The sequence below is a fragment of the Nipponia nippon genome, unplaced genomic scaffold (genome assembly GCF_047370975.1).
Source record: "Nipponia nippon isolate SJK-2023a ecotype South Korea unplaced genomic scaffold, ASM4737097v1 scaffold_16, whole genome shotgun sequence".
NCBI lineage: Eukaryota > Metazoa > Chordata > Aves > Pelecaniformes > Threskiornithidae > Nipponia > Nipponia nippon.
The window spans coordinates 11980691-11992903 of record NW_028262332.1 but is presented as its reverse complement, the minus strand read 5'-3'; the positions used below and the strand labels follow the sequence as shown (position 1 = coordinate 11992903).

Sequence of the window (12213 nt, the reverse complement as noted above, 5' to 3'; positions counted from 1 at the left end):
TAACCCCAGCTCTCCCACCCAGCAAAGGGAACCGCTCCAGCTCTCCCGGAGCTCCGCGCATGCTGGCTGGCCAGATGCCTCCTACACAATGTAAGAAATCTGTCCTGCCTGTTCTTCCCTTTAATAGATGCACTAAACACGTCCCTCTCCTTCAACTTCCTTTGAGTTTGGGGAACATTACCGGCTAGATAATGTTCAGGACCTTTCTCCCTACAGCAACACTGGTTACATCAGACAAGTGATTTAAAAGCTGCTTGGAGAAGAAGAAAAGAAGAAGCCTGACCGTGCATCGGCATAAACTTTGTTTCCTGAAAAGGGGAAAGGAGACGGAAAGGGATATATAAGAAAATAAGACAAAAACACGCAGGCACAATTCTCCAGATGCTCACTGCCATAGCAAGTGGAAGTGACAGACAGCAGGCACACAGAGTTATACCAGAATTTTATTTTATTACTGCAAACTGAAAGTTTAATACTTTTACATGAATGCGTAATTCATTCCTCAGCATATCAGAAAAACAGAAGATTTGCAAACATTGTCTCATATTAAGACCCCAGAGTTAACGTGAGCTGCAACCTCTGCATTACGTTTGGCATCTCAGGAGGAACAGCCTCAAGACTTCCTACAGGGAACAGCCAACACCACAAATTCGACTCCATTCTGAGTCAAATGAGTTTGAATATCCAGCATGTAGCGTCAGTCCTATTATTTTAGCTTCAAATAAGTGCTTACTCCGTAGAATCAGACTTTTCATCTGGTTTACAAATCTTTAAAAATCCTTTTATTGCTTAAAGCACACCTGTCTGTACCCAGAACCGCAGCTTTGGCATCTTTTCTCCCGGAGCAGCTCATTAACATCATACCATGGAAACAGAGCCTCGTCCCTCCTGCATTGAGATCATCTGCGCCACACCTTACCAGCAGACTCTTCTAAATTCACTATGGGCGGACTCGCTTTAAATACAAGAGACATGATATCACCATGGCATGCACGTGGCCTTCTTCAATTACCTTCATAACACAAAACTTTTGCTTCTCTTCTTTATGTCTGTGCCACTGGCAATTTGTTCCACCTTTGTCCATTCTGCGCCCTCTGTGATCCCTCTTTCACCGCAGTTCATGACCTTTTGTGTATAGGATGAACAAAGGGCAAAGGCTAAAAATGTCATCACAGTTGGGCCTCCGCTGTTCTACCGACTTAACGAGTTTGCTACTAAAAACAAGCTCAAGCTCAAAGTCAGACCGAGACAGAGTTTCTGGGTCACTGGAGTCCAGGAATCCCCAGAAGATGGTTCAGAAGCAACGTGGAAGAGGATGCAAGTGCTCCCTTTCATCCAAATTCAAATCATGAATCTGTAGTGGTGCCTGCGTACCACCTACATGGTACTTAGTAGTCATTTGCATTGTATGAAAGAGCAATAGAAAAAAGAACATCAGGCTAGCCTACTCTTGGCAGGGGTGGGAGGGGAAGGAGGGAGACAGAAAAACACCATCAGCTGCGGCTGGCTGAGCTGTGTGTATTTACGTTTCACAAGCTAAACTATTTAGTGGTTTATTTACACACAGTGTTCTTGGAGCAGCTAAAATGCCAGTTGTGTTTTATCTTGGTTTTGTGGCAATGCACATAAGCCACAAAATCATAGGAAGAGCCTGCAAATGAGATATGAGCCTCATCATCTAGAAAAGCACGTAAGCCACTGTGAGAAGGGAGAAAGATTTTGGAAGCACAGGCACAACAAGGGTTGAAATGCATTCGTTCTGACGAGACACCAAAATACAACCCAGGGACTCAAAAGCAACAATCAAGTCACGATACAACAGTTTATGCTGCAGGGATCGCACATCCCAGCGTAGCTCTCATAGCCAAGTCAACCTACAGCAAGGCATACCGGGGCCTCAGGTCTCTCTGGGCTGCCCCTCCATGTTAGAGCGAGGAGGGAATTGCAGTCAGCTCCATTTTATGCACATTCGATGGCAAGACGCCAACACAACTGTTGACTGAGCCAAATCTGGGCCCCCTTGAACTAAACCATCACCTAAAGCCTGGCGGAAAACCACATGCCTCTCGCATCTAGAGCGGCCAAGTTCCTGAAAAGCATCCGAGTTACAAGACAGATTTTTTTTTCTTCTTTCTTTACTGAGAAGACGGCTGATGTTTTAACTCTTTGATGTACACTCATTAATTCAAAACTGAACGGTTGCTATGCAATGTAGCTTGATGTTAATGAGATACGGAGAATTAGGCGACTTCTTTCTAGCAAGTCAAATTATTTACTAGATGGCCTACACGGCAGTCAGGCCAGCATCCGATCTGGAGGGCAGCTATCATCACACTCTGCATCTTGTTAGCATTCTCAGCCAAGGTGTCAATGGCTGCTTTCCAACTGGAACCTTACTCTGACAAAAGAGAATGCAGTACAAGCTAGGGAAAGCTTTTTGATCAGCCCAGTTCACTTCTTCCCTCCGAACCAGTGCTTGGCAGTAAGCTGCCAGCAAGCTCGGGAACTGCACGGAGAGCGTTATCACTCCGGGAATTCACCCTCCCGAGCAGGAGCTGCTCCTGGACCGTTCCTCTGCCACACAGCAGAGAAATCCCTCTGCTGACTTCTGCTTTAATTATATTTTAAAAAATTCAGCTTCTAGTCTGTGTTCCATTATAGTAATAGCAATAATTAAAAATACTTCAAACGACGAGTCCTCTAAACCTGCTGTTCCATCCAGGCTTTTTGGCATCACACACTTCCTTTCTTGACTGACATCCTCAGGGAACCAGATTGATGGTTATTCTATTCTATTCCTGTTGCAGGGCTGTACTGCACTCTCTCAGCACATGTAAACTGCTAGGTAATATTTGTGTTGGCAACTAACCTACATACTTTATAGAAACAGACCTCTATTTGACCCTCCATGCAGCTCCCACACACAATTTGGTCCACTCCTTTAAACTGCTTCCTTCTGCTGCAAGACATACCCCGTTCCATAGCTCTGTTTCTAGCCTGTTTAAAAGGTATAGCTCCAAAAAAGAGATTATGTGCTTAAAGAGAGCAACTTGGCTACAAAAGCCAAGCCTGCAGAATGTCCTTACACAAGAATATCAAAGAAAATTAATATAAAACTTGCATATACAGGTCCTGGTTTTCCTTCTACAAAGATTGCTCCAACTGAACATTTCTATGAAAAAAACTATGAAAAGTTCTGTGAAAAAACAAAAAAAAGACATCAACACACAGATTTCTGTGGTAAGACACCGATAGCTGGATCATGATTTTTTTGTTTAAAATACAGTTAAATGTTAGCTATTTAGGCAGTAACATCACCTCAGAATACTTTCACACCAGAAGTCTTCCTTCCTTGCCCAAAGCACACCACGCAGAATACAAGATAAGCCAACAAAGTAACGCATCCAGATGATCAAATGAATTCCCGTTATCCATTTACACCACAGCAGTTTATCAACAACTCCATTTAAAGCCAACCAGAATAAAAGCGATGCAAAAAGAGGCGAGATCTGGCTGGCAGGCGCCCGGGCGAGCGCAGCTGCAGTGCGAGCGGGGACTGTGCCGTCGCATCATGTGACAGAACGGCGCTGGCAGCAGAGGAGGGAGAGCTGCAGCCCCCGGCCTCCCACCTTCGGCAAGTCGTGCCTTCCTGCAACGTTACGGACAACGCAATTTAATTTCCATGCAGAACCGACTCAGGTTATAAGCTCCTCAACGTTTTGAATTGTTATTCACTGGTTTTATTACCTCCCTCCACCAAATAAAACCGTAACACAGAAATGAATAACAATACAGGCAAGCTATGTATTCCTCCCACTGCTAAGCACTTTCGGCATTTTATCACTTGTAGATCTAGTTTCTCAACCGAGCATGGTGAACACAGAACACGGTGCTGTTGTCTGTATCATTCTTGCACGTAGAGCTTAGCCCAACTAGTCATCTTTGTGATAAAATCTTCCAACGTTTGTAAGGGACATGGATTGCCAATGGAATCTTGATGCTGTATTGTACCTATATTTCAAGATAAAACAATGATCATAATCTCCATTGTAGTACAGCAAAATATTTCTTCTCTCCATATAGCTTCTATGAATGGTTTTTATATTTTCTGCAGCAAAGAACCTGGCTATCACATTTGGGTATGCTATCTGTACTATTTTGGCAGCCCAAAATGACTGGAGAAATTACGCTCTTTGCTCCTCGTTAAGTGACTCGTTGTGTCTTTCATTTAACATAAATTGCGATCCAGTTTATCAAAACATCTTTTAAGAGACTGACTTTTCTGATTTGAAAACAAAGCACCTTCTTCTCTAAGAGCATGACTTACAGTCAGGTGTCATCCTTTTTAATGGCTCCCTCGACAGTCTGAGCAAGGGAAGTTACAACTGTTACACAAGAAGGTTCACACGAGGCGAGAAGATGCACCGGGCAGTACCCGCATCCCCAAACTTCCACAGCAAGATCCGTACCAGGATGATCTTCTATGATTTCCGAAGGCTGCTACCAACACCGAGGTTCTGTTTCTCGCAGGAATGGCGGGAGAGCATACGCATGCTGAGAGACTCACGCTAGCATTTTAGTCATCATATGGTCCAACAGTGCTGCTTTGCATTAGCTTAGACAAGATGCTGAGAATTATGGATTGCATTTGGACAGCTCTTACAAAAACTAGCTATTTTTTATATTAAGGGATCCATTTTGCAGGTTGGAGGACTAGAATTGCTTAGCCGAGACACAGCTTAAGCAAGCAAGCTTGGAGCCTGCTTATTAAATTACAGAAGTGCAACTCAGACTTTGACGAAAACAGGTCCTATTCTGTGGTGGGAGATGAGACCCAGACTCTGAAAACCTGCAGTCTCGATCCTGAATGTTTTATCTGGGGCAGCCCTTGGTTGTTGACATTATTATAGCCAGTAACGGGCAAGAAATCTGGGGGGATGACACAACATAACAGCCATCCAGCTTCTATCCCCAAGGGCATTTCACATCACCTATTGCCCAAAGCATTTCTCAGTGCAAAACAAGAATTTGGTGAAGAGGGAGTTGCCGAGGTAAAAGTTTAAAATCAGAACAAATCTATGACGATGCCATCTAACTTGCAATTTGGATATCCAGCACTGCACAGGCAGCTCTTGTGAAATCCAGCAGCGTCCCACCCGCGAGGATCCCTGTGCTGATGCAGAAACGCAGGTACCTGTCGGAGGCACGCCAGACACCCACCGCCTCCCCGCTGGGAGAGGCGGGCGGCGGGAGGAAGGCAACGGAGAACGGAGAAGTTAATACAGAGGGGACCCTTTTCCTAATTGTTGCAGTTACGCCGCGAATCGAGGCCTAAGCAGAAGACGCGTCACATCGCGATTCTCTTCTCCGTTAACGGCAGGGACAGCGGCGAGCAGGGCTCCGTGCCGCCAGGCACAGGGCCTCGGCAGCCTCCACCGCCGTCGCTGCCCCTCGGCCCGGCGCGGGGCGCAGACCCCCGGCGGAGCCGCCGCTCGTTCCGGAGGGCGCCGAACGCCGCGGCGCAGCCCGCCCCGCCGCCGGGAGCCGCCCGCCGGGAGGGGATGCTCGGTGCGGCCCCGGCCGCCCCCGCCCGCACCTGCCGCGCCGCCCGCTCCCGCCTTACCTGGGCTTCCGCTTGCGGCAGGGCTTCTCCGCCGGGCCTGGAGCTCTGCGGGGGCGAGACAGCGGTGAGGGGCGCGACAGCGGCGAGGGGCGCGCCGCCGCCGGGCCTCCCCGAGGCGCCCGCAGCCGCCGCCGCCGCTCCCGCCCGCGCCGCCGCCGCCGCCCCGCCCGCGCCCCGCGCCCGCCCGCGCCGCCGCTCCGCCCCCCGCACCTGGAGGCCGGGCCGGTGCGGGGCAGGCGCTGCCGGGCGGCTCCTCTCACCATCCGCGCCGCCTCCGCCAGCTCCCGGGCGAAGCCGCCAGCGCCGCCGCGGCCAAGGCTCCGGCTGCGCGGAGCGCGGCTGCCGCCTCACGCTAGTCTGGGCCGGCCTCGCCCCGCCCCCGCCCGCGCCTATTGGGGGAGCGCCCGGGCTGACGGCCAGGCGGCCTTCTCATTGGCGGCGTGGGCCGTCAATCGGGAGCCCCCCGCCCTCCCGCGCGGGGCCGGTGAGGCACGGCGCGGCTGCCTGGATACGGCGGGAGGCGGCGTGCGGCGGCGCCACCCTGCGGGGAGGCCCGGCCGCTCCCGTCCCGTCCCGTCCCGTCCCGTCCCGTCCCGTCCCGTCCCGTCCCGCCCGGCCCCCTCCCTCGGCCCAGCCACCTGCGCGCACGGCCATGCCCCTGCCTCAGCCCCGCTCCGCCGCGGTGGCCGCTCCCGCCCCGCCCGCCGTCACGTCCCCACCGCTGCCGGGCCGGGAGTGCCGCACCTCGGCCAGCGCGAGAACGCCGGCTCCGCTCTGACAGGGCTCCAGCGGCTGGAAGAGAGCGGGGGGCGGCGGCAGCCCCGAGCCGCCGCGGCAGAGCGGCGCGCAGCGGCCCCCCCCGAGGGGCCGGAGCCCCCGTGCCCGGGGCCGACCCCGCCAGCGCCCGCGGCCGGTACCACCGCGCTGCCCGCGGGGGGCGCGCAGCGCACAGGCTCCTCCCCCCGCCCGGCCGCGGATTGGTAGGCCCCGGCCGGCAGCGCCCTCCGCCTCCCGGCCCCGCGCGGCTTCCGTCCCTTCCGCCCCGAGCCGCGCCGGCGCCGCCATCATGGTGAGCGGCTGCCGGCCTCTCCCGCCGCAATCCGGCGGCATCCGCGCGGGTACCGGGCCCGCCGCGCCGCTCTCACGGGCTGCCGGCCTGGCCCCGCCGTGGCCGTGATGGGGAGGGGGGGAGGGATGAGGCGGGCGGCGATGCGGGGCCTGGGGGGCGGCGGGAGGCCGCGGGGCGGCGGCGGCGGCCTGGGGAAGGCCGCTCCCGGGCGCGGGGCGCGGCGGGGTCCCGGGAGCGGGGCTGACGGTCTCTCCGCCGCCCGCAGGCCAAGATCAAGGCCCGAGACCTGCGGGGGAAGAAGAAGGAGGAGCTGCTGAAGCAGCTGGACGACCTGAAGGTGGAGCTGTCGCAGCTCCGCGTGGCCAAGGTGACTGGCGGGGCCGCCTCCAAGCTCTCCAAGATGTAAGTGCGGCCCGGCCCGGCCCGGCCAGCGCCGGCTCGGGGGAGCCCGCCCGGGCGGGGGCTGCGGGGGGCCGCGGAGGAGCTTGCCCGGCCTGAGCAGGGGGCTGGGAGCGGCGGCCTTCAGCCCCGTACCCGTGTGGGCCACGGCGCGCTGTGCTTGAGAGGTGCTTTGGCGGTGTGTGTGGTTGCCTTGTACTGTAAAACAAGAGGAAAAGCCGCTGTGAAGGAGGAGCGAGTATTTGTAGGCTTGAATATCGGGTTGTGTGTCTGTGCTCAGAGGTGTTAAGCTGAGCTACGCCGGAAGGGGTTAGCGTTTTGTCACGACGCGGTACAACGCAAGTTCCGTGGTTGTAGGATGTCCGCGTTTTCTGTACGCTGGCTGTTAAACCTGCGGTGCTTGTCTTTCGGGATGCTCTGACACGTACTTTTTTCTCCACGTGCAGACGTGTGGTGCGCAAATCCATCGCCAGAGTCCTGACTGTTATCAATCAGACCCAGAAGGAGAACTTGAGGAAGTTTTATAAGGTAAGTCCAAACATCTTAGATAGCGCTCTTTTTTCTTTTACTATTTCCAAATATGTAGTGTGTAGGAAGAAACTAATTTTGTAAATTGTTACTTAGAAGCTTAAAGCTTGAGAAAAAAATACTCATTTATATTCAGTTTTAAAGTTTTGTAGTCATGGGTCCTTTTTAAATATTATTGCAAGGCTACCCTGGATTCTGTAAGCTCGGTGTGAATCTGCTTTTGCCAGGGGAGTCCTCTGGGCAGCCTCCCTTCTCTGGGGTGTAGTATACTTTCTAGGAGATGCAGTTTCCAGAAATGCAGATACTCTCCTAAATTTTGATCATGTTGCAGGTGACCAAGGAATTCTTTATCTCGATAAGTTTCTATAATTTTTACAATATTACTTCTTGGGGTTCGAATTATATAGAATAGGAAAAAAAGAACTTTTCAAGAGGTGTTGGATAACTGGGACTTGTAAGATTAAGCGTTACTTAAACCTGAGTCACAGCTAGTACAACTGGTACAGCAGTTGGAATCAACTCAGGTTTCCCACTGGAGAGAAGCTCTCTTAAGCTCCTAGACTGTGCTGATAGTCGCAGTAAAAAGGAGCTGAAAGCGCTGCTGCTGCTGTTGTTCTTACAGACAGCTCCGCTCGCTCTGGGCTCGTGCACCCGATGTCTGCCTTGCCGTCTCTCAAACTCAACTTGTGTATTTTTGCAAACAGGGCAAAAAGTATAAGCCTCTTGATCTGCGGCCAAAGAAGACTCGTGCCATGCGACGCAGGTTAAATAAACATGAAGAAAATCTGAAGACCAAAAAACAGCAGCGAAAAGAACGTTTGTACCCTGTCCGGAAATATGCCATCAAGGCATAAACCTGCAGTGTGCCGAAAGTTCTTAATTACATTGGCTGAGTATGTCTCATTAAATAGATTTTTGTTTGGAAGCTGTCACTGGTGGTTTTTTTAGTAGTGGTGGGATAAAGAAGTCACCAGCTTTATGAAGAGAAATCGGAGGGTTCACAGAAAGTTTCGTTGAACTTTTATTGCTAATGAAAATACTAACGTAACTTGGGGTTTGGGATTATTCTCCTTCTTGAAGAACAGGCAGATGAGTACAGATCTGTGAAGCTGGTTCAAATTAACACGTGAAAAGTATTTCACTGGAGATTGATTTATAATGGAAGCTTCACACAGATGCTTACAGTGAGTCGGTATTCGTCACTTCAGTAGCTTAAGAGTAAATGTTTAAAGTTTTTGTCTTGTCCCGGTGTTTAAGTGTTACGGAGGGGAATTAATTTGCTGAGGTGTTTTAGCGGATTTCATTGAAACTGAAGAATTCCATCAGCGCTTGTTTTGGACCCTCGCGCCAAAGCATCCCCGTCCGTCCCCGGCTCGGGCGGATGCGGTAGGCAGTGGTTTGCCTGGCCCTGCCTGCAGGCCGCTTCAGGCCGGCACCTCGGGTGGCTGGCGCTCGTCTGACCAGCGCGGCGGCGAGGGTGGCCGGAGCACTGCTGCGGCCTCCTTCCCGGGAAGCTGCGGTGTTGGTCAGGAAACTGGGTTCCAGCATCCTCCTCCAGATTTGTTCCCGCTTGCAGCTGATTCAATCTCGGCAAACAGCTCCTGGAATTCAGAGGGTGCTCTCGGGGTGAAGGCGAAGGTGGCACCCCGCCTCGCCTGTCAGCAGGGCTGCGTTTGGGACGCAGGACGCCTGGTGGGTCAGTGCCCAGCTGCACAGGGGGCCTGCGGCAGGGCGGCTTGCAGGCAGTAACCTGCACGAGCTGCAACGCTGCCCGCTACGAAGTCTGCAGGCTGACGCTGCGCTCGCCCTGCCGGTTACGAGCGTAAAGAGGACGTGTTTCTAGTGGCACGCAGGTGTTTCTTTTGGATGAGAATAGTCGGACCAGGCTGCTGTCAGCCTACGGCATTACCCGCTGCGGGATGGGAAGGGAGGGAGCACAGTTCCATTTAAGCGTTAGGAAAATGTAGGGGACGCGATCGTTTCAGACCGAGCGTTCTTTTTGTGTGCATGCGAAGACTGAAGTCACATGAAATCAGGAAACCAGACTTGAGAAAAGCTGAACTAGATCGTTACCTCCAAAGCTGCAAGGCGCTGCCCGGTCTCACAATCCCACGCTTTCACCTGTGAAGCGCTGAACTGGTTAAGTGGTGTGACTTCCTGCGCCCCATGGAGTTCGTTGGAACTCGGAGATGGAGCTGCGATTCCAAAGGCCTTTTTTGGTTGTGATGTAAGGAAGAGTTACGCAGCGCTGCTCGAGCATTAGTGATGCAGCAGTCATGGTTTGTGTTAGTGTAGCTAATACATTCTAACATGAAAAATTCTCTGCCCGTTAGGGAGTCCTTCGATTGGATCCAGATTCTGTTTAGGAAAAAGATCTTAATTCTGCTTGCTGAACTTCACGTGGATCTGAAGGACTTTTAAGCCTCAAACAAGTTCTAACCAGAGAGAGGTCTAATTATGTGCGGTAAAGTGAGTTTCCCATATATTGAGCTGTTACGAGGGATAGCTTTACAATGATGCTCACGCTGGCTGCGCGATAGCTTTGTTAGGAACTTGGCGTGGGTCTGAAGGCGACACGTTTGGCAGCCGAGGAGGTCCCGCCTGGCCCGGCTCTGGGCCCAGCTCTGCGTGGGTCCAGGCAGCTGAAGCGTGCCGTAGGGTGCAGCGTTGCGTGTGGAACTGGCTCCTTTGGCTCACGTTCGTGTCACCGCAAAGGCGTGCAGGGTTACAAAGTGCTTTGCCTTGCCGTTTGTGAATATCCTGCCGTGGCCAGCAGCAGGCTGCTCCTGGGGGAGCGCGTGCTTTCACCCGGCGCGCGTGGCCCTGCGGGAGGAGAAGGAGCGCGCCACTGCGAGGATGCCAGATCCACACACCCCTGTCCCAGGAGCCTGATGCCTGAAAGAGGCGAGGGAGAGGCGGCTCCCCCGTGCTGGGAATTGGGCAGGCCGGGGCAGGCTGCTTCTGTCAGATCGTGCCCAGCTGCGTTTGGGCTTCTCCTTTGGAGAGGCGTTGTGTACCCCCGCGCTCCTCCGGCAGCGTGTCCGAGGGGAGCCTGGCAGCTCTTACCAGCATTCCTGACACGGAAAAGCAAACGCAAGTAACGTTGCCGTGATGGCCTTCCAGAGTCCGCTCCTGGATGGCGTGTGTTGGCTTGAAAATGGGGGACGGGAAGAAGGCGGACGCCCTGCAGAGCCTCTGGTGACAACATCAGAGTGCGCTTCAGGTGAAGTGGCTGTCGCCTTCCACCCGCAGCACTGCCTAGAGAGGGTCCTCTCTCAGAGATCTGACTGTGAGACCGGTCACTAACGTGCCATTTACCAGTCAGTAACAAGAGGGGGATAAAAGAGAAGGGAAAAAAAACAATTAGCAGGCACTGAATATCCAAGAAGTCCCAGGTTTGGGTAGCAGCATCGTGCCCAGAGAAGGCTCTAAACACGTGCTGAGCTCCAGAGACCAAATGAATCGCAGCTTGAAGCCAAAACCTCTGAATCCCGAAGTCGCAACCGGGAGGGTTTTGCTGGTGTTCGTGTGTCTACGGTTCTACAAGGCGCAGTTACAAAGATGGAATAATTCAGGTCGGAAGGCTCCTCTGGAGGTCTCCAGTGCAACTGCCTGCTCAGAACAGGGCTACCTCAAAGGTAAATCGGTTTGTACAACTTCTCAGGTATCTGATGGGGTTTCGGTTACAATCTGCTGTATTTTCAAAGCTTTTCTGTGCACCCTTGTGAACGGAGAGCAAAAGGGAGGGTGCTCAGCTCGGTGCCACCACAGCCCATCCCGCGGCACTGGGCTGGGCGCAGCGTTCGCTGCCCAGGGCAAGCTTTGCCCCTGCCTCCTGCGCAGAGGGTGGATGTGCGGAGCGCGGGACTGCTCCCTCGGGAGAGGGGCCCTGGCGCAGCGCCCTGCTGTTGCGAGGGGCGGTAGGTGACTGGCCCGGCGCTCGCTGGGGAGCCGGGACTGCACCCAGGAGCCATCCCCACGCCAAAGCGGGAGTCGATACGGGAGAACAGCTCAAGCTTCGGTCTGTGCACAGTCCACGCCAGGTATTTAAGGAGGTAAATGGGTTTCTGGCACTGCACTAAATCCTGGGGCTGGATTACTCCATCCACCCATAGCAGGGTGGCAAAACCAGCCAGTCCAGCCCTTTCATCAGAATTACCCTGTGCTGTTACAGAAGACGTCCCATGGACGAGCAGCCCTTTACATTATCGGGAACAACATACGGATTGAATGGGTGCAGAGGTGAGGTGACGGGCTCTAGCGCAAGCTTCCTCCAGGGCGCAGGTGGAGAAGATCCGTGTTACTGCTGTGAGAGCGAGGTGGATGCCTGGCCTGGCCTGCGCACCAGGTCGCAGGGCGGTCAGCGGTCTGTGCCAGTTCCCGCTTTACCTGCCAGCCCCGGAGGACAGCCGGGTGGTCCCAGCTCCCTGGCCAAAGCTGCTGCTGCAAAACAGCCGGCTGCAAACTCTGCAAATGTGTTGGAGGGGGAAGCAAAAACAACTAAGAGCAGAAAACTAAGGTAAATGCGCTGGCCCACAGCCTGCGCCCGTGCCGGTGCCGCCCTGGCTCGGTGGTGCCGGCTGTGCTCGGGGAG

General features: G+C 53.7%; 2 protein-coding genes across 9 annotated transcripts in view; one reads left to right on the top strand and one right to left on the bottom strand.

Annotated features, from left to right (window-relative positions):
* SCAI (suppressor of cancer cell invasion) overlaps positions 1-6504 on the bottom strand; it is a 46008-nt gene extending 39504 nt beyond the window's left edge. For 6 of the 8 annotated variants that reach the window (XR_015703783.1, XM_087753366.1, XM_087753367.1 and 3 more), the window contains exons 1-2: positions 5884-6504; positions 5624-5668 (exon numbers count right to left, since the gene is read on the bottom strand). Coding sequence is in view for 6 of the 8 variants with exons in the window: in XM_087753366.1 (XP_087609492.1) it covers positions 5624-5668; positions 5884-5886 (48 nt within the window). In the remaining 2 variants the exon portion in view is untranslated. Of the gene's footprint in view, positions 1-5623; positions 5669-5833 lie in introns of all 8 variants that reach the window. The other 2 variants (XM_087753370.1, XM_087753373.1) reach the window with 1 other exon arrangement.
* Positions 6505-6559: 55 nt separating this feature from the next.
* Positions 6560-8544, top strand: RPL35 (ribosomal protein L35). Its single transcript, XM_087753393.1, has 4 exons — positions 6560-6692; positions 6958-7094; positions 7538-7619; positions 8324-8544. Exons 1-4 carry the CDS (start codon positions 6690-6692, stop codon positions 8471-8473), a joined length of 372 nt encoding a protein of 123 aa, XP_087609519.1. The 5' UTR covers positions 6560-6689; the 3' UTR covers positions 8474-8544.
* Positions 8545-12213: the final 3669 nt, after the last annotated feature.